The sequence below is a fragment of the Helicoverpa zea genome, chromosome 7, assembly GCF_022581195.2.
Source record: "Helicoverpa zea isolate HzStark_Cry1AcR chromosome 7, ilHelZeax1.1, whole genome shotgun sequence".
Classification (NCBI taxonomy): Eukaryota; Metazoa; Arthropoda; class Insecta; order Lepidoptera; family Noctuidae; genus Helicoverpa; species Helicoverpa zea.
This window is the reverse complement of record NC_061458.1, coordinates 11,808,327-11,835,294: the sequence shown is the minus strand read 5'-3', so window position 1 is coordinate 11,835,294 and position 26,968 is coordinate 11,808,327. Positions and strand designations below refer to the sequence as shown.

General features: G+C 36.3%; 1 protein-coding gene across 1 annotated transcript in view; it reads right to left on the bottom strand.

Annotated features, from left to right (window-relative positions):
* Positions 1–2,581: 2,581 nt before the first annotated feature.
* The window catches only part of LOC124631849, a 36,376-nt gene continuing 11,989 nt past the window's right edge, over positions 2,582–26,968 (bottom strand). Inside the window, exons 2-5 of the mRNA XM_047166479.1 lie at positions 22,592–22,711; positions 6,973–7,087; positions 5,381–5,543; positions 2,582–4,493 (exon numbers count right to left, since the gene is read on the bottom strand). Coding sequence (XP_047022435.1) covers positions 4,361–4,493; positions 5,381–5,543; positions 6,973–7,087; positions 22,592–22,711 — 531 coding nt within the window. The 3' untranslated portion in view covers positions 2,582–4,360. The remainder of the gene's footprint in view (positions 4,494–5,380; positions 5,544–6,972; positions 7,088–22,591; positions 22,712–26,968) is intronic.

Here is a 26,968-nt window from a genome sequence, read left to right as displayed (position 1 = left end):
ATGTGGTAGTCAACGAAGTAATGGTGGCTGACCACCATGCAAGCATTAACCTCTTGTATGCCTCTAATTAGAGAACAATAGAAAATCTATTGTGTCTCTCGTGAATCCACGCACAAGGGGTTAAGGCTGCGTTCAAACCAAACTGACAGTCAGCCGCCGAATGTCAGCGTCTAGATGCATATTACGCATAGCGTATCGCCGGTTACATGTGAACGAAAAAGTTGAATATTTATGGAAATACAATAAACTGCGTGACGTCACAGGTCAGTCACATTCAGCGGCTGACAGTCAGTTTAGTTTGAAAACCGCTTACATCCAGTATGTAAGGCAATATAAAACTACTCTTTTTTATAAATATGTACATAAATGTTATCAGCAGAAAATTTTCCTCGCATGTTATTTTTAATGCGTATCAAATAAGATCTTATTTTTTCATATTGTTTTTAAGCTACCGTTTACTGCTTTATTATCTAAAGAGAATTGTCTAAAGAGAATTTTCTTGCGTTTCGATAAAAAGTAGCTAATCTGTTATTCTTATGTCAAGTAATTTATATAAAACTTTATGTAATTTATTTTAAACTAGATACACTGTTTTGATTGGATCGCTGTGCATTTCTTAATTAAGTTTTTAAATTACTTCCCACGGCATAATTATAATAGTTACTGAAATTGCTTTAACGTCACACACAGAATAAAATAATATTAACAAAAATGATTCACACATCTGCCAATCTTTCCTTATTGCCGTTGAAAATATAAGAACAGCGAACATAAAACATCAACATCGGTTATTGGCAATAAGTTCCCGCTATTGTGTACTAAGCTTAACTTGTCAGAACTAAGGCATTCATTATAGTAAACGAACGATGAAATATAAAGCGAGTAGTGGCTAAGGCTGCGGTTCCACTGACGCAGAGCGGGGAAGCCGCGATTCACCAGTCACATGGCTTCAAATATACATCTCTTTCCCATTCTGTTTCAAAAGATACAGCATTGACAGGCAGGTGATGAATTGATTAAAATATCGGGAAGATACGGTAGATTAGGCTAGCGCCGATGGAGCGGAGAGTGGCGGGGGGCCGGTTCACGGTTCACTCACGCGCGTATTCATTCATCGGCACTACCGGACCCCGTGATGCGATAAGGCAAAGCAGCTACACTCCACGACGCTCCGCTTTAGTTTAAACAGCTACCTCTTTTCACAGCTTAGCCACGCTCCACTCGGCCTCAGTAGAACCACAGCTTAAATTGACGTTAAAATATAAGGTGAGCCTTACTGCGTTACCTACAGTGTAACTATCGCTTGATAAATAAAATGTTGGGTAGTGCTGCTAATTGGTTGGTTAAGTTTAATAAGGTAATTTATTGGGTGTATTCCTCATTGTAATCAAGGGGTATCGGGTTGCCCGGGTAACTGGGTTGAGGAGGTCAGATAGGCAGTCGCTTCTTGTAAAGCACTGGTACTCAGCTGAATCCGGTTAGAGTGGAAGCCGACCCCAACATAGTTGGGAAAAGGCTCGGAGGATGATGATGATTCCTCATTGTAAATTAGCTGCCATCCGCGGTTTGTGAGAATGCACTTTTTTATATTTATTTGCTTTGCCATGGTTTTCGTTCTTCAGTCGCTTGCAACAACTACAGATATACATATGTATATGTGTGTGTGTAGTTACTTTTATATTTATGAGCAAGGGTTTGCATTATATTTTTACTTAATATCCAAATACTCTATCTTTCTGCATATCAATTCATGTAATTACCATTTATTTCTTTGAAGAATAAAATACCCTAATATTACTTCAAAACATTATGAATATAAACACAAAAAAACAACACTCGACGTCAAAACAAAACCTCGTTTATTTTAGTTGCGATCCTATTCATTCGATTCTAATCCCTATTGCTATGATGATAAGGAGCACTTTTGTGTATTTATTTGAAGTTCAGCTAATCTCGAGAACCGAAATGGGGTTGGTGGTGTGGTGGTTGGTAGAACGTATGGTTCTAATGAAGGACAAATTAGTCAGTGAATAGATGAACCGAGACACAGTATGAGTGAAGCTAGCTATATAGTTGGTAAAAGAAAATAGACTTACATGTGCTGAAGGATAGCCAACTCAAGCCGTGCGGTGGCGGTAGAATGAAATGCAAGAAAAGATGCGTTCGGAAATTAAAGTATGAATATTATACTTTTAAAGATACCTACTTACCTACTGAAATATTTCAAAGTCAATACAAAAAAGATTTTAACTCGAGACTTTCAAATGAAATATGATTCGTTTCAGAAACTATCTAAGAATGATTTATATTTATAATTAGTGTCAATCTGGTAAAAAAATTGTTTACTCATTGCTCTCTCTATATAGTCAATATCATTGATATTATGTGATACTGGGGAGTTTGTTGCACCACTTCTTCTTCCCAACAAAACCACATAAGAAGCGGTAAAGGATGGGCGTTTTTGGAGGCAAACCACATTTAATTTTGAAGTTCGAAAAGTGTTTTCTTCAGCCTACTTTGAATAAATGCAGTTTAGTTTAGATATTGAATAAAAAATCTGGATAAATTAAACACAAGCAACAATACTTCCAAATGTTTAATTTAATAGAAAAGTGATAGTTTTTACAGACGTCTCTAATCAAAATTAAAATGTTTCTACAATTATCTTGAACTTAAGACATAATTCTATTTAGGACTGTAAGTACATTAATTAACTTTACAATATTTACATGGCCAATAAGAAAATATTTGTACATAGATATCATATAATCATACTTCTAATTATGTCTACCATTATTTCTCTGTTTTGTATAGAAAATTTTAAGTTTAAATCTACAAACATAATGTAATATGGGAAATATTATATTGACTAAGTAGAAAACATGCGTGAAATACACAGAAGTAAAGCTTAAATAATTAATAATTAAGAATATTTTTATCCCACTCTCACACTCAGCAAAAGTAAACACAAATAAAGGTCAAGGCAGCTACATCAACAAACAACATAAAAATAAGAAAATGGGAGAACAATAAACTTTATTAAGCTAGGTATTTAAATACGCTTAAGGTTTTGGCAAGAAAGTTAAAATACTCCAGATTGGGTAGATAAGTACTTTACTTATTTATTTACCGGCTCGTTAAAATTTCTCGAGGCAAAACTTAGCTGCTCTTATAACTTAACTATGCGAGTAGTCTGAGCTTATTGCGTATTTTCCAGGTTTATTTCTTAGGAGTACAGTTTCTTACGTGCCAAACAAACGGCTTTGATATAATCTGAAGCAGTTTTGACGTTGACTCTAATTAGCTTTGCTCTTCTGTTATACTTTGTTAAAAACTTTGCAATTTGCCATCTCTGGGTATGAACATTATTTTTTTTTTAATAAAAACGGAAAGAAAAAATATCTATAACAATATCACGAAAAAAAATATCATTTTTCCAATCTTGAACATCGTATCGGGTCCGATAATCGTGCCCTGGGGAATCCTGCTAGTTATCGTATGGTCTTCTCTTTTACGGATAGCCGCATCTAGATAATCTAGGGTAACAACGTTTACTTACAGTATTTCATTATTTAAAGTAACCATGAAAGCCTGAAACACGAACATTTTAATCTATAAATGTTGGATTTCATGGTATTGACAAGGTAAAACGCTTGATCAAGATTCAGAATATCATATAGATATTGATCGAAGAGGAAGTTTGCTACAGATAGTAGGTAAACATCATACATACTGTTTAACATGGCTGAAATAACAATTTATCAGCAGAATACAGCGAGTAAAATGGCGTATTATTACGGGAAATGAAACGTAAGCCGCAGGTTCATACATAACATTTACGAAGCCACGCGTTTAATCCAAACTCATTGTTACCGGATTAATTTAACATTTTTATCATTCTGTTTGAGTTTCGTTTTATTATTTGGACTTTTAGTATGTGTATTTTGTTTATTCAACGCGGGAGCTGGAGGCAAACAAGCTGTTTATTTTTTATCCGTAAATGTTTTTGTAATGTTCAAATATGTGGCAATTAGCAGTCTGATCATTATCTACATATTTTTATCGATTATGATAAACTACAGCTTACTCTTACACCGACACAAAGTAATTTTACTCCGATATTTAAATGTTATTAAAAATATACTCTAGTACAATTCACTTTCTCTTTTAATTTTGGACACGAATTCATTTCACTGACGTATTTTGATACAAATATTTATATAAGCCATGCTACTCTGCTTCCTTCTCGTTCAACTATAACTTCTTCGGGTGGGATCACAATGTCGGCAGAAGCGGTAGCGGTAGCGGGTACGGGCGCTTCGCTCACTCTTCGTCTCGTGAGCGTGCGCTGTGGCTCCCGTCAAGTTCCGCAATCGATGCGCGCGCAGACCGCCGCACTGAGGAGCGTAGCGGCCGCGAGAGCGATTTGCACGCAAGCGATTACTACTAGATCGCGGGAAGATGGCGTCGTGTCTTCTTCGATGGGGCCGTCACTGGAAGGAAAAGAACGTATTAATAATCGCGGAATGACAAAGACAAGGGTGTTAAGTGAATTAAGAATACTATGTGAATGGTACACTTGTCAAGTGTCTGCAAAACAAAAACTATTGAATTGTTTGGTGATTTACTTTGAAATAATTACAGCTCCGTTACTTCGCAATAAAGTATAAATATTTTAATATTGTTTACTGACAGGGATTATGAATATTTCATAAGTCACTTTGTTTTTTTAATTTCATTTAGGACATAATTTATATTTTGATACATGTTCAAGATTGGTAGTTTTTTAATTACTAAAAATATTTTGGTCTGAATTTTATGGCTGAATTGTAAAATCGACCCTTGAGTTAGTGTAGTATTTGAGTTGATATGATGGTCGACCTTTTAAGTATTAAATCTCTGTCATAAAATTCTTTAAGTAAAAATTAATTACACGTACAGTGATTTTAATGTTCCCTAGCCAAATTCTTAAAATAACTTTGGGCCTTAATTTATCATTAAACCTGATCACCACGAAATTCTCGTCGCGTATTTGAGAGGCTTCAGATTTTCCTCCAAACTTTTAAAACTTTTTTACATACTTTGCTGGGCTTTATCAACAAGACCTTCTTAAATCGAATTACGTAATTTAAGACTAGATAAGCGTAGTAGTTGGTGTATCTGACTGTCCTACTAGAGGTTGCGGTTCGAATCCCGTATAAAGTCAAGTTTATTGTTATTCACGGCTAGTTTCTAAGCACATTTTTTGGCGTTCTGTCTATGAATTTCCTTTGGTGCTCAAAACCAACCATTAACTTCTCTGTGCTGAAGGTAGTCCACAATGGGCTTGGCATTGGTTTGTTTGAGTCAGTTTCCCGGTCTACGTAATGATTCCACTTACCCATGATCGATCCCAGGAGGGTCGAGTATAGTTCTGCAGCATTGCACGACGAGCGCGATGAGCAGACATGCGGCGGCTGCCCACAGCACGCTCGCCGCGCCCGCGCCCGCTCCCGCTACGCCTGACATCGCGCTAAAGCCTCGTGATGTGTGAATTGATACCGCTGTGGGAAAGGAATATGTTTTTAGTTTAGAACATTGAAGGTAATTTAATTGACTTTCTGGTATTCATAGGTGAGGTAGCCTATAATAACAGTCTGCAGGGATTTTTTATAATATAATTCCTGAACCGTTGATTACTGCGACTGCCGTATAAGGGGTTTGATTCCTGGGTTGTTGGGCTGAAATCGCTTGACGGGTTCTAGAAACTTTCAGAAAGCAGTCCTTAGTCTGAAAATTAACGGTGTAACGCCCGTGTGCCCGAGACGGCACGTAAAGACAGCATCTTCGATATTCATTATAAGTGTATCTTTAATTCTGTGAGTGGTGATTGATACACCCGTGCATCGGAGAGCACGTAAATGTCGGTCCTGCGCCTGATCTCTTTCCGGTCGTGTCGGATTGCCGTCCCATCGGGCTATGAGAGTTAAGGAATAGTGAGTGCACCTGTGTCTGCGCAAATGCTCGTGCACTATAATATGTCCTGCGCAGTTGGCTAATCTCCTTACATGAGAACAGCCGCCGTAGCCGATAATCGGCTAGGAGAACATCATCATCTTTAATTCTGATTCCACGTTATCTTTTTCCAACCCTTTAAATATTTAATTAATATCACAAATGCGAATATTTTGTAGTATTTCAACAATTTCTCCTGTAATACCATAATCTAATTTTCAACCAACTACAATTTTTATTTCAAACAATATTGTTAATATTTATTTAACTTTGTAATTATCTATAAAGTTGGTAGGTATCGCATAGTTTTAACGAGTCTACTAAAAACTCGTAATTGGCTAAAACAGTTTTAAACTAATTTCGAATGTTTTTAGCAAAGTTAAAATATTGCAGTTATTTTTCACTCTGATTAAAAGTGGTAGCGGTTCTGTAGCAGGATTTTTAATGTAAATATTTCTAGGAAGCTTGTATATTAACCAAATTAAAATAAATATTAAATAAAAGATTTCGTCGAATTGAGAACCTCCTCCTCTTTGGGAAGTGGGTTAATAAATTATTCCGAGAAATTATCAAAACCAGAAGTAGGTATTTAGGTTTTCTACGAATCCGATGCTAGTTGCTGGAATTAATTTAAGTACTAATTGTTGATTAGAAGTCTTCTGAGAATTTTAGAAAGGTCTTATTTCATGTTAACTAGATTACTTGGTTACTACTCATAAACAGGAATCCCAATACAAATAAATAACTGTTCACTAACTCCGAAATACTGAAAAAAATTGTGGAAGTGTGACAGTGACAGAATGATTTTTGAGCGAGCATCACTTAAAACTAGGTGACGTTTGAGGATGAGGTCATTACAGGATCTTTAAATATATGTACGAAAATACTTAGTGGCTTTTTTGTTCAGTGTTATCTACTTATAATAATATCCTATACATTAAACGATCTTGTAGGTAATATAGTTTATTAATGCCTTACCTGCAGCCAATATGCTGATGCCTCCAGCGGGTATCCCGAGCCCCATGTTGAACTTCTGTCGCTCCTCTATGAAGGCCACGCTGCCCATCACCATGGCTGATATGCCGCATACTATCTGTAACAATAATAATTACCTAGGTATATAGCTCAGCTTCAGATATTGGCCAACCCATATTGACCAGGTGTTCCTCTGTATGAGCTCTGTGCTCTGCTGTAGCATGATAAAAAGGCTGATGATGATGGCCGTAAAATAGACACGTTTCAGAATAGGGTAAATGACCTGGCTAATCGCCAAATTGTAAGCGATTATCTCTGCTCATAGACATCCAGCAAAAGTTTTTGTTCTTTCTGGAGCCCTCTGTGTACATACCAGTGCTGCGGTCATTCTTTCAAACAATCCCACAGGCCATTAAAATAAAAGCCTAGGACCAAAAAAGTCAGTACTAAAGTTATAAGCGACATGATCGAATAAGGTAGAAACAAAATTGAAAGTTACATATAAAACTTAACGGGATTGGATTGAACCCAAGGAGATTAAGTTAATAAAATTTAGCCGAGCCCTTTTAGGCGGATCAGCGTTAGGGATAATATAATATTTATGATCATTTATTGCTTCTCACGCTTATAAATATAAAGCCGATTTATTTCTGGGACTAGTCGTAGTTTTGAAGATTACCTATGACACATAACCTTTGTGTCTCCTCTTCACCACTCAAGGTTCTTCTATAAATGAAGTACATTGGTACATTTTTTTTATGAGAAATCATCAAATGACCCCTCTGCTGTGGGTTAGCAGTATGAGGGAGTGTCAGACTCTTACTGACTAAAATCCATTATTTTCCTTCTTAAGCCCTTTATATAGCAGGGCCGCGGTAACTCTCGAACAAACTTGCAGCCCCGGCAGGAGTACTGGATAAGAACCTAAGACCTCGAGCACAATAGTTGAGCAATGTGACTTCTACACCAACGAGGTAGTCTTATAAATGGCATATTGTTTTAGTCCAATGACAACTTTGAACAAAGACAGGGTTTGCTAAGGCAATATTATTCAAGTAACCCTAGGTAGTGGATACTTATGAGTCTAGTTTATAGCGTGGGTGAGCCGCAAAGCGAGGTGAAATAGTCCATTTCGCTTGCAGGGTTTAGAGTTCTGAACTGAACTGAAACTATAATTTAATTTAATTGTTACTTTTCATCGTAGTTGTTGGTTTTGTTTCTTTTTTGAGATTTTAGCTTTAAAGTTATGCACATCGTACAAATACCTATTATTTTTGTAAGGCGTTTATTTATTTCGATATTTAAAATGGAAAAAGTAATAAAAATCCACAAAAAATCTTCCCCAAGACCATTGACCTGTAGGTACCTCTACCTACAGGTCAAGCAGCATTGCTGCGTTGAATAGAAAAATTGTTGTCAAAGCTCGTTTAAAAAATGAAATGATTAAAAGCGACATCATCTAAAAAACCAACAACATAAAAAATACTCGACATTGAACCCGCCTTAAAACCGAGAAGTTCTTAGCCCTATTTTACGTGTTTTTCGAGTATCTATAGTAAATACTTTATTGGCTTTTTACAAGTTTGGTTCGTTTGACGATTGCTCGTAATCCGATAGAACGCTAAGTAAAGATTGTCGGGATGACACAATTCGATAGCTTCTCAGTAACTTTATTTAGAAAGAAAACCCTTTTGGTGAGTAATTGAATTGTGGCTGGTTATGGCTTCGAGTTTGTCCTTTCTTGAAGTTGTTGAAAGATGTGTTTCTCTATAACGCTCCATTGTATCAAATGCGTAACTATAACGTTTTGCGATTGGTCTCAAATACCTATTGAAAATACCTAAATAATATAAAATCTGATGAAAACATGGCATTTGTTCTCAATAGTTATATTAACGTTAAGAAGCTTTCGTCAGAAAAATCCTACAGTAGGTAGGCTTCAACCTCTTGACTTTTCTGACCACCTACGCCCATGTCATTTGTCACTTTTCCACCATTAATTTATTCCAACAAAATTCCTTTCAATCCGTCATTCCTTAGCCTCACAAGTGACATTCAAAATGGAACATTCTAGATCAAAGTGACGTCACAGCATTCTAGCGATGATATACACCCACGTATGAAGGAAAGATAGCGGAGATGCTGAGAAGGTAGGTAGGTCAGGGGCCTTCCTGTAGGTCAAGTGATTCCTTGTCAAATAAAAACCAATGTGTTAAAGATTGGTCTTGATTTATTGGTCATTTCATTTTGAAAGTAATGGGTGGGTTCCAAAGAAGGCATATAAGGGTAGAACTAGTTACATTCCTCGTCCCTCGAATAACGCTATTTTGACGCGATACTTTCTTAGGAGATTTTGCGTTATTACATCTCCTCTATTCATTTTGTTCTCCATGTATCCGCCACTCATCTGAATGTTCACATCGTCTACATGCATCGGATAGAGCAATCAATCATGTTGAAATGGGGACGTCCCGCTTTGTAATGCGAAATGATATTTCAGATGACGTGTCCTTACTAATCTTTCGTCTGTCTGTCTGTGTGATACTGAATTGCTACCTGATTGCTATATGGGTTGGTATCTTTTCGTTGGCTTATAGGAACGACTGTACATCTACCAATCTTATGCTTATAAAGGACTTAAGAAGGTACATATTGGATTTTAATCGATAAGAGTCTGACACTCCCTCACGCTGCACTCATAGCTTGAGAAGTTATTTGGTGAATTACCACAAAAAAAAGCTACCACCCGCCCCCACGTTCGATAATCAATGTCCGATTTTTGTAGGGAAAAAATAGAAAACACTGGTAACATTAGTGCAACGCATGAAAATTCAGAATGTCCTATAAAAAATCGGCCCGATCAGCAGTCTTACAAAGGTCTGACGTGGATGGGAAGCCTACGTACTTTTTGATAATTAATTCTATATTAATTTCATTTGGCGTGCATTTGGATCTAAAATACCACTCAATACGCTAAGTATTGAGTGCTATAAAGAAGCATTATAAAAGAGAAAACTATCAGGAATATTGTGGGCTACAGAATTTCCCAGAATAGCAGATACAGATACCACTAACATTTCTCTAACAAAGCGAGTTGTTTCGTGAAATCTGCATTTAGAAGATAGCTAGGTAAGGTACGGACAGCCCCTGTTTAATATTTAATATTTAATACACAAGATATTTCAATCTATGCGAGCACCAAGCTTTGAATATTCAATGGCGGAATATAATTGGTTGGCACTTGGCAAATGAATGAACAATTTATTTATAATTCCGAGCTTTATTGAAGACATTGCAAGGCTTCTATTTGTAATGAGCAATCTCGATTGTCATGGAATTGAATTAAATTGAAGTGGGAGTATCTTTTTCTGATGTTATTTTAAAGCTTCTTGGAGAAGAAAGATTTCTTTAGAATTATATTTGTATTTGTGGTATTCGTGGTAGATAGTATCTGACGTTAGCAGTTATTCACAGAAAACATTAAAATGATAGATAAATCTCAATATCATAGATAACAAATTTACTTTCAATACAAACATCATATTTCTTGAAACAGCAGTTAACTATGACTTTCCACATTGAATTTTCGAAGTAGAAACAAGTTGATTAAGACAAACAATTGTTTTGTGAAAAGTGGACGTTTATGTTGACAGTGAAAATGAGTCTATTGTAGTTTTATCAAATACGAATGAATGGTTTTATTGCTACGTAGAGCGTGGAATCCCTGGTAAAGCTGTACAATATTGCGGATGATCCATGGTGTACACAATAATAGTGACGTCGACATAAAGGGGAAATATAGCAATGTCGAGAAATTGTGGCTGACGGAACTAAGTAGTTTTGAAGAAGTTTTATTTCTGAAAAGGAACACATAATATAAAGCTTAATCAGATAAAAGATGAGATGTTGTTTAAAATGTTACACTAAATACTTTCTAAGACATGAAAAAAAAAAAAAAAAATATGTGGGGAACGTACGACCTCTCCGAATCGAATACGAAATCTCCCATTGCTCCGAAATTAGAATATTTTTCAGTGCACTCCAATCATAAACTATTACTAAATAATTTCACAGCAAAAGACGTAGGTACTCTGTTTTCCATTATCTTCCTCTCTATACAATCAAAACCACAACGCAGTCAAATTCCCACAAAAAATAACAAGAAATAAACAAAAATTCTTTGTGGTAACACTCCGTATATCCGTTAGACACGGTTGTCATGGCCACGCTATTCTTTCGCCAATATTTAGACTACTCACACACGGCAAACTTTTAGTCGGTCGATAGTATGTTTGGGCTTATAAATCAGTACAGATACCGGCACGGATATTGGGCTCTCGGCGGAAGAGTGGGGATCGCTTTGCGCACCCGTACGCATAAGGCAATAAGGCAGTAAATCGCTTCTGCGCAGGTGAAGGTCATGGCCCGATATCCGTGCCGATAACTGTATGAAGATGAATGTAAGTACGCACATTACATAGATCAGGTACTATGCCGGTATCAGAAATAGTGAAAACTTAGATTGCAATCATGTCACCTTTAATTATTTTTCGGATCATAGGGCCAGCTGTCATTGTAAGACTCAATCACCAGTCTTATCAAGGGGTATTGGGTTGCTCGTTTAACTGGGTTAAAGAGGTCAGACAGGCAGTCGCTCCTTGTAAAACACTGGTACTCAGCTGCATAGAGTGAGACTGGAAGCCAACCCCAATATAGAGGTAGTTGGGGGCTCGGGAGGTATAAATGATGACGGGCCAACTGTCGGCCGACTGTTTAGTCGGCAGTTTGGAAGTATTCTTACGCTTCGCTGGGAAAGATGCATTCGATATAAAGATTTCATATTTCTATTACATTTTCACGTCAAACATGAGCTTCGTTTATTTTGTCACTTCTTATTTATATTGTAACGTTGTACGTTAATGTCAACGTTTTAAAATACTTGCCTTTTGTTTTTAATCAAAATATTAATATAAGGTGGGTAGAAAAATAAATAAATAAATGTAATGTCTACCTACGGTTGCGTTTAGAAACGCGTACAATTATTTGTTTCGTTAATTAAGTATTATTTATTTCTTTTACTAAACTGATTAACGTATTTTTAAATTCATATTTATTATAACAACTTAGGTCTAGAAATAAAAAATTGTAACTTAATCAAAACTTAAAAACAAACAGTACGTAGTCATTATCTGTATCGGTGCAACGGCAAGTTAAACCAAATTGGACTTCACGTCATTGTGATATGGTTTCGATTCTTTTACCTGGACTGCTGTACCAATGCAAATCGGATTCGTTCGCTACTCATTCACGGGCGTGTACCGTGAGGTTGGTTAGCTGCTTTAGCGACTCGACCATTTTTAAAATATCATCACGGAAGACACACGTTCACGCGCTCCTTACAAGCACTCACTTTTGCCAGTCCTTAGTGCGTGACGTTAATCGTGGTCTTAACGGTTTTATTTTATAATTTTGAAAACATATTTTTCAAATTTCGTTTAACTTATTCTCTATATTGTAGAATCAGTGCATCTCCCCGTATTGGGTAAGTGTTGAACAATTCGTGTAATTGCTACCACCCACCTATTGGGTGACCGTTGGCAAATGACTTGCAGATTTCATCTTTTCTTGCTTTGCACATTGTCGCATCATTTGTAGCCTTTTTCATCATCATAAGCAGTCAGGGTTATTCTTTTCATTTGCTTATCCCTGCATCTTATTTTTTATATGTTTTATACATTTTATATAAAAATTACATTTCAGCTGTTCTCTGTAAACTCCGATTCTGACTGTGAATTTGCACACATTCGCCTTAAGCGCACTGAGCTTCTGCTTCCTGCTTCCGCGGCAAACACAGTCAGAGGAGGACAATCAGAAATGGACATTTATTTGAATGGATGTAAATTCCAGGGTCCAAAGTTCGGGTTCAAAGTTCGGCTTAAACTCCGGGCCACGGCTGATCCGTTGGCCGAACGTCGACAGGCACCGAGAGGCACCGTGCACCGATTACCCTCTACCATACTGCATCACCATCTGCGGGTCGTCCACCCTGAAGCGCCTCCTCGGCTGAGCGTCATCACCGGACATCTCTCCACGTGAAGCCAGGACAGTGCTAGCGCGCTTTACCTCCATATAACAAAATTAATTTTGCTGACGGGCATTCGAATCGCGACCTTGGAAATAAATTTTTATGTTCACAATGTGGGGTTTAATTTAAAATCTAAACCGTCCACACGCTAAACGTTGCATTGGCGCCCTTTTCGTGGTTTATATTTATATGGTCAGTAATTTTTTTTTTTGTTCTATGGAGGTAGTAGTGCTTTTTGGTGTTTTGTGTGCGTTCTTTATGTTTTTTAGTTTTGTGAAACGTTTTTTTTCTTTTGGTTGCATAGTAACTAAGGTGTACGTCACATTTGTTTTGTAATATTTAACATTTTAAATATTAATCAGTGATTGATATTATCAAAGTGCAGTCACAGTCCTAAACTTGACACACACTAGTATAATTTGCCGTTAATTTTGTTTTTTCAAATTTTTTTTTAGCCGTCATTATAGTTATTGTAAATTACCCACTGTTTCTTAAATAAAATTTTGCTTCGTAGAATGTCTTGCATAAGGTACTATCAACGGCATAATTTGGTGGACACTTAATTTTTAATTTTTTTTTTTTGGTACTACAGTTAATTTTATTACATCTGCAGTACAGTCGACAGTGTAAATTAATACTTCGTTATTGTTTTTTTTTTATATAGTTTTTTTCTACACATTTTTTTTTTTAAATATAAACGGTACAATCATAAATGTATGTATTGCAAATTACAATTACAGTCGGCAACATTATTTGTCGTTTTTATTAAAAATAAATTTGTTTGTGTATTTAATGTGCGTACACATTAGTTACGAAATTTGCTTTGTTTTTTTATTTTTTTGTTGCAATTTTTTTTTTTGGTTGCAATTTTTTTTTTTTTGTTTTGTCACACGCTTATTTTAGTTAACATTCTTCTCCGTGGAAAAACAACCAAGACGTTACTTAGTTAAATTTAAAAATTGTAACAGACGGAGTATTTTTTTTAATTTCTAATTGTTTTTTCACGTTATTGAGTTGTTCAACATTCACCCAATCACTTTTCGCATAATTTTTTTTTTTTATTCAATCTTTCTTCGCTATGGCTTATCCAGTTAAGTTTATGTCGCTTCAAAAGGCTGAGCTTGAGTACGAAGTCTCTATTAGGGGTGAATCTCCAGCTACTACGGTGCAGGAGTTGCGCAAACAAATTGCTAAGTGTGGGCCATTGTTTCCTTCGGAAGACATCCTCACTAGTCCGTTCGATTCAGCAGTCGACCTTAAAGGAGTTTTGGATGTTCTTGAAAGGGTTAACAATAATTTAGAATCTACTTCAATAGATAAAAACACATTGTTACGGAGTCAAAATTTACTTAACCATGTTTATCACCGTCTTAATCGTATTGCATTTGATGACAAATTAGAGGAGACTTACGACCAATGTGTTGGCCTTTTCAAGAGCACTTCTGCAAAGCTTACTTCGCTTAATGATTCTGCTGTGGACCCTCTAGCTACCACTAGTACGGACTGCTCATCCGTTCTTACTGCGACACCTGTTAATGTTTCCGTCACTTGTGAAGGCAACATTAACAAATTTTCGAAGATAAGATATGATGGCAAGTCTTGCGTACGTGCATTTATTCAACGTTGTGAAGAATTGTGTCAGGCTAAAAATATTTCTTATAATAAAATATTATCTAACGCTACAGAGATATTTATCGGCGAAGCATTGCATTGGTACAGAAGTGTCAGGGATACGATTTCGAGTTGGAACGATCTTACACTGGCGTTGAGACGTGATTTCGATGAGTCTGATTATGACTACAGACTGCTTACAGAGATACGGACTCGTACACAGGGTGAGACTGAAAATATCGTCATTTACTTATCTATTATGTCTGGACTCTTTTCGCGACTTTCAAAGAAGGTGTCAGAGGAAGATAAATTGGAGATAATCCTTCACAATATTCGTCCAATCTACGCGAATATCCTTGCATCTGTTTCGGAAATAAATTCCATTGACGTATTGCGAACCCTGTGTCGGAATTATGAAAATATCCAGTCACGATTTTCTCAATTTAAGGAACCCCCTAAACCGTCCTCGAATACCTTAGCTCCTGAATTAGCATATTCAGGACAATCTAATAGTAAGCATTATTCTAAATTTAATAATAACAACACATATGGTAAAAATTTTCACAATAACAATAGGCAAAATAATAATCAAAATATTTATAATAATAACAAAGGTAATAATAATTCTACAGCTAAATATGTTCATGCAGTCGGTACTCCTAATCCTAATTCTAACCCTAATCCTAAACATAATACTAGTTCTAAAATGCGCTACTGCCCACGTTGTCGCAATAACACACATAATCTAAGGCAGTGTACAAGCAAGGATGTGGTAGTATGTTTTTCTTGTGGTCGTGAGGGCGTGAAAGCTCCTGATTGTCCAAACTGCAGCAAGGATGTTAATAAGGAAAAAAACTAATTACAGAGAACCGTGCAAATAATAAATTTGATAACCAAGAGTGGCAGGATTGGTTACAAACAATTAGGTTATTTTTTAAATCGTATAACATCTACACGGTTCTCGAGGATAAAGGAGACTGTGATGATAGGCCTTATGTATCTGTTCTGATTAACGATCTTACCGTCTCGGGTCTTCTAGATTCCGGTTCCGCGGTAACCATTATAGGCAACAGTGCTCATAACATACTTAAAGATTATGGCTTGCCACTTATTGAAAACGATTGCATTACAGTAACGGCAGCAGGAGGTCAAAATTTAAATAGTTTAGGTTATATTAATTTACCAATAAAACTCGAGAATCAATTTCACATTTTGAAGGCACATGTCATTCCCGATATTAAAAGGAACCTGATTTTAGGCATAGATTTTTGGCGTAAATTTAAGATATGTCCAAAATATACTGGTAGCGTTACAATGTTTAATGACATTAATTGCTCATTAGATACTCCTCAACATTCCTTCATACAAGGCTATACTAATCTTGATGAGGCACAAAAGAAACTGGCGGATAGTGTCATCAAACAGTTCGAAGACATTTCTTTTCATCGCAAAGGTTTGGGCGTAACGAGTCTTATCCAGCACCGCATTGAGACGGGTAACGCAGCACCGATTCGTCAACGGTACTACCGACTGTCACCGGAGAAGCAGCGTATTTTGATTGAACAGGTGGATGAAATGCTTTCACTCGACGTAATCGAGCCTTGCGAGAGCGCATGGTCATCTCCTGTTCTGATCGTAAATAAAAAGAACGGCCAGCCTCGGTTTTGCCTTGATAGTCGCAAACTTAATTCGGTGACTAAGCGCGATGCCTATAATCTCCCTTACATATCGGAGATTTTAGACAACTTACGAGACGCGCGCTATTTATCAAGTTTAGACCTATCCAAGGCTTTCTGGCAAATACCTATCGCTGCTGAAGACCGTGAGAAGACAGCGTTTTACGTTCCTGGCAGGGGCACCTTTTGTTTCAAGCGTACTGCTTTTGGCTTGACAAATGCACCGGCTACTCAGCAGAGACTCGTTGACCTTTTGTTTTCCGAGTTTGGCCTAAAAGTCTTCGCTTATTTGGATGACGTCATCACCATTTCTGAAGACTTCAATAGTCACATGACACTACTTTTGCGCGTTTTAGACAAGTTGAAACAGGCTAACTTAACTGTTAACCTCGAAAAGTGCAATTTCTTCAGGTCACAGCTCAAATACCTCGGTTACGTGGTCGATAGCACTGGGCTACGTACAGATCCAGCCAAGGTTGAGGCTATACTCAATTATCCGACGCCTAAAAGTCGGAAGGACCTCAAACGTTTTCTTGGTACTGCCACATGGTACAGACGTTTCGTTCCGAACTTCAGCACTATAGCGGGGCCCTTAAATAAGTTGACTTCCTCCAAAAAGGGCACTCCTCCCTTCAAATGGACTCCAGAAGCTGACTCTGCATTCCAAAAACTTAAGGAGTGTTTAGTTTCTGCCCCCGTACTTTCATGTCCAGATTACTCTAAGCCGTTTGAAGTACATACGGATGCTAGTAGTTACGGTGTCGGCGCAATGCTTACTCAGTCAATAGATGGCAAGGAACATCCAATTGCCTACATGAGTAAGTCATTGACTGCTGCCGAGAAGAACTACAGCATAACCGAGCGCGAAACGTTAGCTGTCATTACCGCTCTTGAGCATTGGCGTTGCTATATTGAAAACGGACAACAGTTTACTGTCTATACCGACCACAGTGCGCTCAAATGGTTCTTGTCATTAAGTAACCCTACTGGTCGACTGGCACGATGGGGCGTACGTTTATCAGCCTTTAACTTTGTTATTAAGCACCGACGTGGTGTAGACAACGTCATTCCCGACGCTTTGTCTAGGAGCGTACCAGTTAGTGCCATTGGTTCTTCCACTTATGTGGACACTAAAGACCCTTGGTACAAAAGTATTTACCACGGTTGCCTAAATGACCCTTCAAAATTTGCAAACTTTATTATTAAAAATAATAAACTGTTCCGGCTTTCTAAAAATAAGCATGAAATGACTTCTGAATTCTCGTGGAAGCAGGTCGTTCCTACTGAATTTCGCGAGCCCATAATTCACGAAAATCATTCCGAGCCTAAAGCAGGACATATGGGCATTTTTAAAACTTACCGCCGTCTTGCGTTACGTTATTACTGGCCAGGGATGTATAAGGACGTTGTTAAATTTGTTAGTACTTGTGATAAGTGCTTAGCCTACAAAGCCCAGAATCATCAGCATTTAGGAGAAATGGGTCGTCCTAAACAATGTTCACGACCATTTCAAATGATCTCTATAGATCTAATGGGACCTCTTCCTACTACAAGAAAGCAGAATAGCTACATATTAGTTATAACTTGTTGTTTTTCAAAATTTTGTTCGATTTTCCCAATTAAAAGAGCAACTGCCGAAATAGTTACAAAAATTTTAGAAGAGTCAGTATTTTTAGTGCACGGCATACCTCAAACTGTATTAATGGATAATGGTACACAGTTTACTGGGAAGGTGACAGATGCCTTATTTAAAAAATATAGAATACCGAACATTTACTTTACACCTAAATACACCCCTCAGGTAAATTTAGTAGAAAGGTATAATAGAACTATTATAACTTGTTTATCCACATACGTAAATGATGACCACAGATCATGGGACTTATTTATTCCCGAAGTACAGTTTGCCATCAACAACTCTGTAAACGAAGCCACAGGTTTTACGCCATCATTTTTAGTTTTCGGCCGTGAACTTGTTTCTTGCGGGTCTCACTATATTGATAATGACCTCGGCAATGAAATACTCTTTTTGCCACGTGATATATACGCAGAAAACCTTGGTTGTTTGGCCAGTACCTTTGATACTGTGCAGTCTAGATTATGGCAAGCCCATGTAAAGAACACTTCACATTATAATTTGAGACGCAAGTTTGCCGAATTTAACGTTGGAGACATAGTCATGAAGCGCGCTTACTTTTTAAGTGATAAGGCAAATCGGTTTTCGAAAAAGTTAGCACCGAAATTTATTAAAGCTAAAATAATTGAAAAGAAGTCTCCCTTAGTTTATGTGCTGCAGGACATGTCAGGTAAAAACTTAGGATCTTGGCACATAAAAGACTTAAAATTATTTGTCGGCAATAGATAATATTTTTTGTTCATCAATTTTAACTATTCAGTATTTTTTTCTTCAAGTTATCTTTTATCTTAATTTATTTATTATTTTAGTTCCCTCTCGCTTACTTTTCCACCTTCACTTGGAACTTCTATTTGTAAAGTGTCAAGTAAATAAGAATACTGGCACTTATAACAGTATGCAATTGTGCGTCAGTTATTTTAATAGATACTAAGAGTAACTGCTGCTGGAGTGTGTTTGAGAGATGTATGAATGAGTGTATTTTGGAAGAATAAATAAATAGTTTAGCAACATAGTTCGAGAACATGCGGATTTTGTCATTTTTTTTAGAGAAATAACAAAATCCTTGACTGTGCGCGGGGGTATTGTAACGTTGTACGTTAATGTCAACGTTTTAAAATACTTGCCTTTTGTTTTTAATCAAAATATTAATATAAGGTGGGTAGAAAAATAAATAAATAAATGTAATGTCTACCTACGGTTGCGTTTAGAAACGCGTACAATTATTTGTTTCGTTAATTAAGTATTATTTATTTCTTTTACTAAACTGATTAACGTATTTTTAAATTCATATTTATTATAACAACTTGGGTCTAGAAATAAAAAATTGTAACTTAATCAAAACTTAAAAACAAACAGTACGTAGTCATTATCTGTATCGGTGCAACGGCAAGTTAAACCAAATTGGACTTCACGTCATTGTGATATGGTTTCGATTCTTTTACCTGGACTGCTGTACCAATGCAAATCGGATTCGTTCGCTACTCATTCACGGGCGTGTACCGTGAGGTTGGTTAGCTGCTTTAGCGACTCGACCATTTTTAAAATATCATCACGGAAGACACACGTTCACGCGCTCCTTACAAGCACTCACTTTTGCCAGTCCTTAGTGCGTGACGTTAATCGTGGTCTTAACGGTTTTATTTTATAATTTTGAAAACATATTTTTCAAATTTCGTTTAACTTATTCTCTATATTGTAGAATCAGTGCATCTCCCCGTATTGGGTAAGTGTTGAACAATTCGTGTAATTGCTACCACCCACCTATTGGGTGACCGTTGGCAAATGACTTGCAGATTTCATCTTTTCTTGCTTTGCACATTGTCGCATCATTTGTAGCCTTTTTCATCATCATAAGCAGTCAGGGTTATTCTTTTCATTTGCTTATCCCTGCATCTTATTTTTTATATGTTTTATACATTTTATATAAAAATTACATTTCAGCTGTTCTCTGTAAACTCCGATTCTGACTGTGAATTTGCACACATTCGCCTTAAGCGCACTGAGCTTCTGCTTCCTGCTTCCGCGGCAAACACAGTCAGAGGAGGACAATCAGAAATGGACATTTATTTGAATGGATGTAAATTCCAGGGTCCAAAGTTCGGGTTCAAAGTTCGGCTTAAACTCCGGGCCACGGCTGATCCGTTGGCCGAACGTCGACAGGCACCGAGAGGCACCGTGCACCGATTACCCTCTACCATACTGCATCACCATCTGCAGGTCGTCCACCCTGAAGCGCCTCCTCGGCTGAGCGTCATCACCGGACATCTCTCCACGTGAAGCCAGGACAGTGCTAGCGCGCTTTACCTCCATATAACAAAATTAATTTTGCTGACGGGCATTCGAATCGCGACCTTGGAAATAAATTTTTATGTTCACAATGTGGGGTTTAATTTAAAATCTAAACCGTCCACACGCTAAACGTGACAATATTACGTTTTCTCTTATTGTGTGAGAAATGTGGATGTCTGTATATTTGTCACTCCATCAAAGAAGAGCTTTTATTATTTGGAATAGATAAGTCGAGAGTCCGAACTATGTATACAGCTTAACAGTAGATGAGAGTAACATGGGACAAACTTATTTTTAATATGTAATAGTGTTGTAATTTATTTACCTACTTAAAAATTAATACACGTCATAATTACTCGTTTAAAAGTAAATAAAACTGTGAAAAAAAGATCGTGAGAGTCTCTTATTTTTACAGTTTATGTACACAGACGAGACGAAAAATAGAACAATCGAGCTGTACTTATTTGTATAGAAATCTACCTATGTACTCATGGCCTAGTAGAAGATAAACAACTACTTGAGTTTTATTAATAATTTAAATGGAAACACAAATGGCGAACCAAAACAGCAAAAAAAGTCTCGCAATAAAATGAAATACTCGTATTATGATAGTCGGTCCTTATTATTAGACAAAACTTTATTCTGTCTAGGTAGTTATTAACTGCTATATAAAACTTGGATAAGAGAAAAAGTTTGCCGAGAGATAGTCGAAGAAATGACTATTTCATTTCGCAGTTCATCGCTTTGTGTATTTGAAAACGTTTGCGAAATACACTCTTTTGCAAAAAAACGGGCATCTGAGAGATACTTGGTTTTGTGGATTTGATATTTGTTTAAACAGGTTGTTAGTACCTGGAATATTATTGCCAGCGCATAAAAGGCTAGAGCATTGCGTGTTACTTGTTACTTACCAGGAATTAGTCCAACACAAAGATGAATCATTTTCATAACAGTTAAAATTTAAAATTTACTTATAAAATTCGAAATACACTCTCGTTGCTCTATCCCATTAGTTAGAAGAATATATTCGAGTGAGTAAAACCCATTTAAACAAATATAAATTCTTTAAAACCAAGTATTTCTTAGATGCTAATTTTTTTGCAAAAGAGTTTACATTCCTGACGATATATTTGTTGGAATAGAATAGTTATTGAAATCTTTGCTAACCTGAGCTAAGATTATCTTCCTTTGCATTTGTAGCAAAGATAAAATCTTTTAAAGGAAAGTGGGTTTGTTTGTCACGATTTCTCGTTTTATATGGAGATTGCTTTAGCCCCGGGCTAGATAAGAAAATATGTGTTTTTCTGTACTGATGCTATAAAGCATTCGGAAATGCATAAGAAACCGCCTGAAGCATCTAGAAAATGTTGCAAAATAATAATGAAAAATTTCATCAATTTCCGTTCTTACTGCCACGATACTTTAAATGAAAATACTTCTACCTATATTTCGATTTTCATAGAAATAGATATGTTTATTAGTGTACAATCTAATCCGTTTATTATTTTAGTTTTATTAATTACACGATCATATTTTCTACCTTCGTGTACCTGTACATACGCTATGCATATTGAATAAATAGCATTTCGAATACTGGTAGCTTTATAATTGAAATATTTTTATTACATAAATCGAGTTTGGTATGCATTTGATATCACTCCTCATATTAGGAAAAATATGTAGTATTTTATTCTGTAAAATGAACCTATCATTAATTTATACAATCTTTACTATGAAATATAAATAATAAAGGGTGATTTTTTTTTGTTTGTTTGCATACCTACTGAAGACTCCGAAGCTTCAAAACCGATTTGAAAAATTCTTTCACTTTTTGAAAGCTGCATTATTTCCGAGTAATATAGGCTACATTTTACTCGGGTACGACCAGTAGTTCCTACGGGACGCGGGTCCACCTGGAGGAAACAGCCAGTTAACAGTAATAATGTTGTATTTAGGTATGTACAGAATGTTTTTAGCCCTCACAAGAAAAGTGATAAAGATTCACATAAAACATGTACACTGAAGAATAAACATGACTGTTAAAAGTTCTATCTCCTGTCAGAGGTATTGATCTATGTTCCGTCTTTTTAGGATCAACGATAATGTTCTCACTACCTAGGGGCGGTCATGACGTGTTTTGTATGTCCAGTGCTTTGTGTAAATGAGGGGTATGTATTGTTATGTTTTATCCTGTAGTCAATATGCAACCTAACTCTAAAGTGTAAATGTTGAAAAATAGAAATTAAAATATTGTGGAGGCATTATGCTGAAAAAAATAAACTTTTTTGTTTTGAGTAGTTTAGTTCAATATTTTAACTAACTCACCTGTAAAACCCGCAATCGTAACACCAGAGCGAGAGGGTACCCGAAGCCGTGACGGAATATAGTGCTGTCTCTCTCCCCCGTCAGCGGGGCTGCTGACTCCTTCCGTCTCGACAACGCCGTCTGAAACAATTTATCAGTTTAAGCCCTTTTCCCAACAATCCGGATTATATGGCTCGATCGGGATTAAAATGGTCAAAAAACTCTTTCAAAAAAGGGTAAGTACCTAACTGATGTGTATTGACATTTTTTGTTTCTTGAGGATCGTACAAACCTTCGATAGATTCAAAATGATGGGTGTATTAAACTTTTAAGTTGTTTTCAGAAGTTTCATCCTCGTCCCATGGAGATGGGGAGTACGTCGTGATGTCGTAATGGGATAAAATATAGCCTATGTCACATGGATAGTTCAGCAGTTTCGGAGCTTTTCGGTACCAAGTAACAATATCTTTAGCTTTATAATATGCCAAGGGGCATTAGGTTGCCTGGGTTACGGGGAGGTAGAGATCAGATAGGAAGTCATATAAAAACTAATCCTCACCTGTATCCGATTAGACTGGAAGCCGACCCCAACATGGTTGGAAAAAGGCTGGGCATGATAATTTAATAAACCTATCTATAATTACGGTCCCTAACAATGGTAGTTTCAATATGTCTAACACTCCCGCTAGTACATTATATTAATAATTGGTTTCATATAACTAAATATACATATTCGATATGAAACCAATATGAAATTGCTGACATAACTAGGTAATTTAATCTAGCCGTCTTTAATTAATGAAATTAATATCAATCATGTGCCTACATTGTTCATATAGGTTGATTGAAATGTCTGAATTATGGAAATAGATCATACAGGTACCTACATACATACAGGCACGCATATACATAGATCAGTACCTACATACAGTTATGCTGTCAATCATTATGAATTTAAATTACCTATGTATCTACCTATGTTAATTTCATCTGTAAGTAAATATGGTATGGGTTGATTATTAGTATACAGTCGGCCAAAAATGAGATTTAGCACAATACAGTTCAGATCTATTTAAACTTTGTGAAACTAGATAGCAAAAACATGCTACGCCGCGCCGACCCCAAATAAAATTGGAATAAGGATAGGAGAATAATGATGACTGTAAACTTATATCAGCTATTCCTAATGTTCCATTAGAATCCCACCAACAACATTAGAATTCATAGAAACCTTTCAAAATTGGTAGACTAGTTTCTTGGCAGACTATGCCTAGAAAAAATATTAAACAAGAAAAATAACAACGTCTATATAAGCAACCACTTAACATCCATTAAATTCCGTATATAAAAACAGTAAAACTTTATTCCACCCAAAGCAGTTATTAGGAAAATCTGGTAACAAAAATGTATTCTCAATAGTCGAGTCTAGAATAGACACAGATTGGCTTCGGGCCAACAATTCGTAGGCTATAAGTCTATTGTTAGTGAATCTAGAACCTATTGACACATCTAGTTTATTGATTTAGTGTCTAACACGGTTTTTTTTCTGAATATGTTGAATGCAAAAGGCGAAAGTAAGTCTGTCTGTTTGACGCGCTTTCATGCTAAAACTACTGAATCTATTAATATAGAAAAATTCAAACACAGTTACTCGCTTTTACCTCAGTCTATTTGTCCAATGAGATAACGCCAATGTGACACGACCGGAGAGAGGTCAAGATCGACATCTTTAAGTGCTTTCCAAGGTACTTATAACATTTAAAGTACTCGCAATCTGAAATCTTTTAGTATTCTGACCCCCACACTCAGATGCCCGTTTTCACCAACAAATACTTAAATTTAGGGATTCCCTAAGAGCATTTAGGTAACACTTAATACGAATTTCGTTTTCACCAACGTTTAAGTGTCCCTTATCACCTTTATTTTTGGGTGAGCCCTTATTATAAGTGACACTTAGTTAGGGAAACGTTAAGAGATTGTTGGTGAAAACGGGCAAGAGACATTTAATGATTACTTACGTCAATCCTTAGTGACAGATTCTCATAGAAATTCTGCACTAAGGAACGGCTTACATTACCATTAAATGACTGAGCGTGTCCATGATAGTTTTTTTTGGACTCATAAATCAGTATGAAGATGGTAATTATAACGCACATTACAAAGATCAACTGCAGTATGAGGGTACACATACTATCCTAATATGCACGATCCCCTATGTGTTTTTAAAGCAGGGTTGTACCAACGTGATGGTACTTGGTACCACTTGGTACCCGGTACTTTAGCGCATGCGTAACTAAACATTACCAAAGTAACCATTTGTTTACTAACAACACACAAATTCACTTGTTTGTCAGATTTAAATATTTGCTTGTGAATTAAAATCAAAGTTTTTGAGTGTACTTTCAAGTGTTAAATTGACTTTGTGGCTTTTGAACTTGGCAGACTTGGTAAGTATGAATTAATATAGAGCGTTTAGTAATAGTTGTTCGTTAGGTTTGAGAAAATATGGTTAAGTTGATTTTGATTTTGTGACTGAGCAATTTTTCTTATTATTTTGAATTGTAGTAATTTGAAGGAATTTAAATTGAAGTAAACACTTATATCATCCTTTGCCTAGTCTTTTACCAACTTTGTTGGGGTCTGCTTTCAGGCTTACCAGATGCAGCTGGGTACCAGTGCTTTACATGACATACAACAATCTTTACTTTACAACAAAAATGCTTGACAAATGTTGAGGTAAAAATACTGATTTTATAAACGCTTCAAGCGCAAAGAAACAATTTTCCCAGATTAAAAAAGGTACAATTTGTGTTTCAAACTTTGTTCAGAAGCAAAAGTAATACGGGTTCCAAAGTTTTGGAAGAAAGAATAACTTCAGAGAAGTAACATTTAAAATATCACTTTGTCTCAACCGAGGCGATATTTTATCGTTTGTTAAACATTTTTGTTTGAAAGTAAAAAGTGTTGGTACCGTAATAATAATTTCGACTCCAACTCTTTTAGGCGTTCGAGTTTTTAATTTGGCATGACATGCTTCCTAAGTTCCGTAACCATCGATATTCGTACATTTCGATTTCAATGTCTGCATACTATCAGGATTATGAACATTCTCTTTAGAGTAATTAGTCATGTCATAGCATACATTCTAACATGTAAATCGAACTGTACTTTGTAATTTCCAACAGTACAGATATTTTAAACTTCAAAATTTCTTAGTACTGTCGAGATCACAAAATGTGTCGAAAACTGACATATTTCCAGATAGGAAGCCTGTGCCAAAATGTTCGAGGAATCGGAAGACAGCGAGGAAGAAGTGCCCCCACCACCACGAAGGAATTCTTCCTCAGAGACCAGCTATGATGAAGATGAGGAAGAAGTTAAGAAGCCACCACCGATTGTCGAAGAAAAACAAGATGAGACTTTGGTTCAAGCTGGTAAGCTATCCACTAATATTATCACTTACTACAAGATAGGTATCCCAGTAAGGACAGCAATTCCCACGGGACGCGGGTGAAGTTGCGGGAAAACTGCTAGTAATGAATAAGTTAATGGTCGTTTTTATAAAATACTACTTACTTCATCAAAAATGTTATATAGGAAAATCTTATTTAGTAAGAGTAATGCACAATCCCCCTTTTCTTTTATGACCTTTTTTCTGATATAAAATTAAACAAATCGCTTTTAAAATTCTCGTCACAAAACTTTCTCATTTACCTTCACAAAAGTTACAAATGTAAGTGACGTTTGAACAACAAACTCTAGGCTTTTCAGAACAGTGAACAGAAGTTACTCTGAAGGTGGAAGTCCGGAGACAGATGTCAGAAACCTCATGAAAGCGTTCTGACACTTTAAGTATGACGAGGGTTGTAACGTTAATAACTGAGACAGTTTGAGGCAACGTATGTAACTGACTGGTGCAAATAAAAAGAAAATACTTTAGGAATTATGGATGTTATGAACGAAAAGTTTGTTTTGTATTTATTTTTTTACAGTATAAGCGACGGTTAAATGTTTCGAATACACCGTTAAACTTCAGGCATCAGTTTAGGCCACTCAACCATCAGAATAGAAAAAATTGTCCTAGCCAATGTTGTTTTTTTAAAGACACTCCATTTGCTCAGAGGAAGAAATACAAATTATTAATATTATTGGAGTTATCTTTCTACAACAACATTCCCTACTCTATAATTAAACATTCCATTAAGTATTTATATTTGGTTTATTTCCTTTTACCTCAATAACAGTTCGACATCCCTGAACGAGCAAGCGGTCAGTTTTGTAGAAGTTGCTAAGGGAATTTTCTTCTATGCTTAATTAAATTCTGTGTAAAATTGATCGATGTTCCATGTACAACTTGTTGCCATGGTATTTTTCGCCTATTACCAGTTTTAGTTTCAT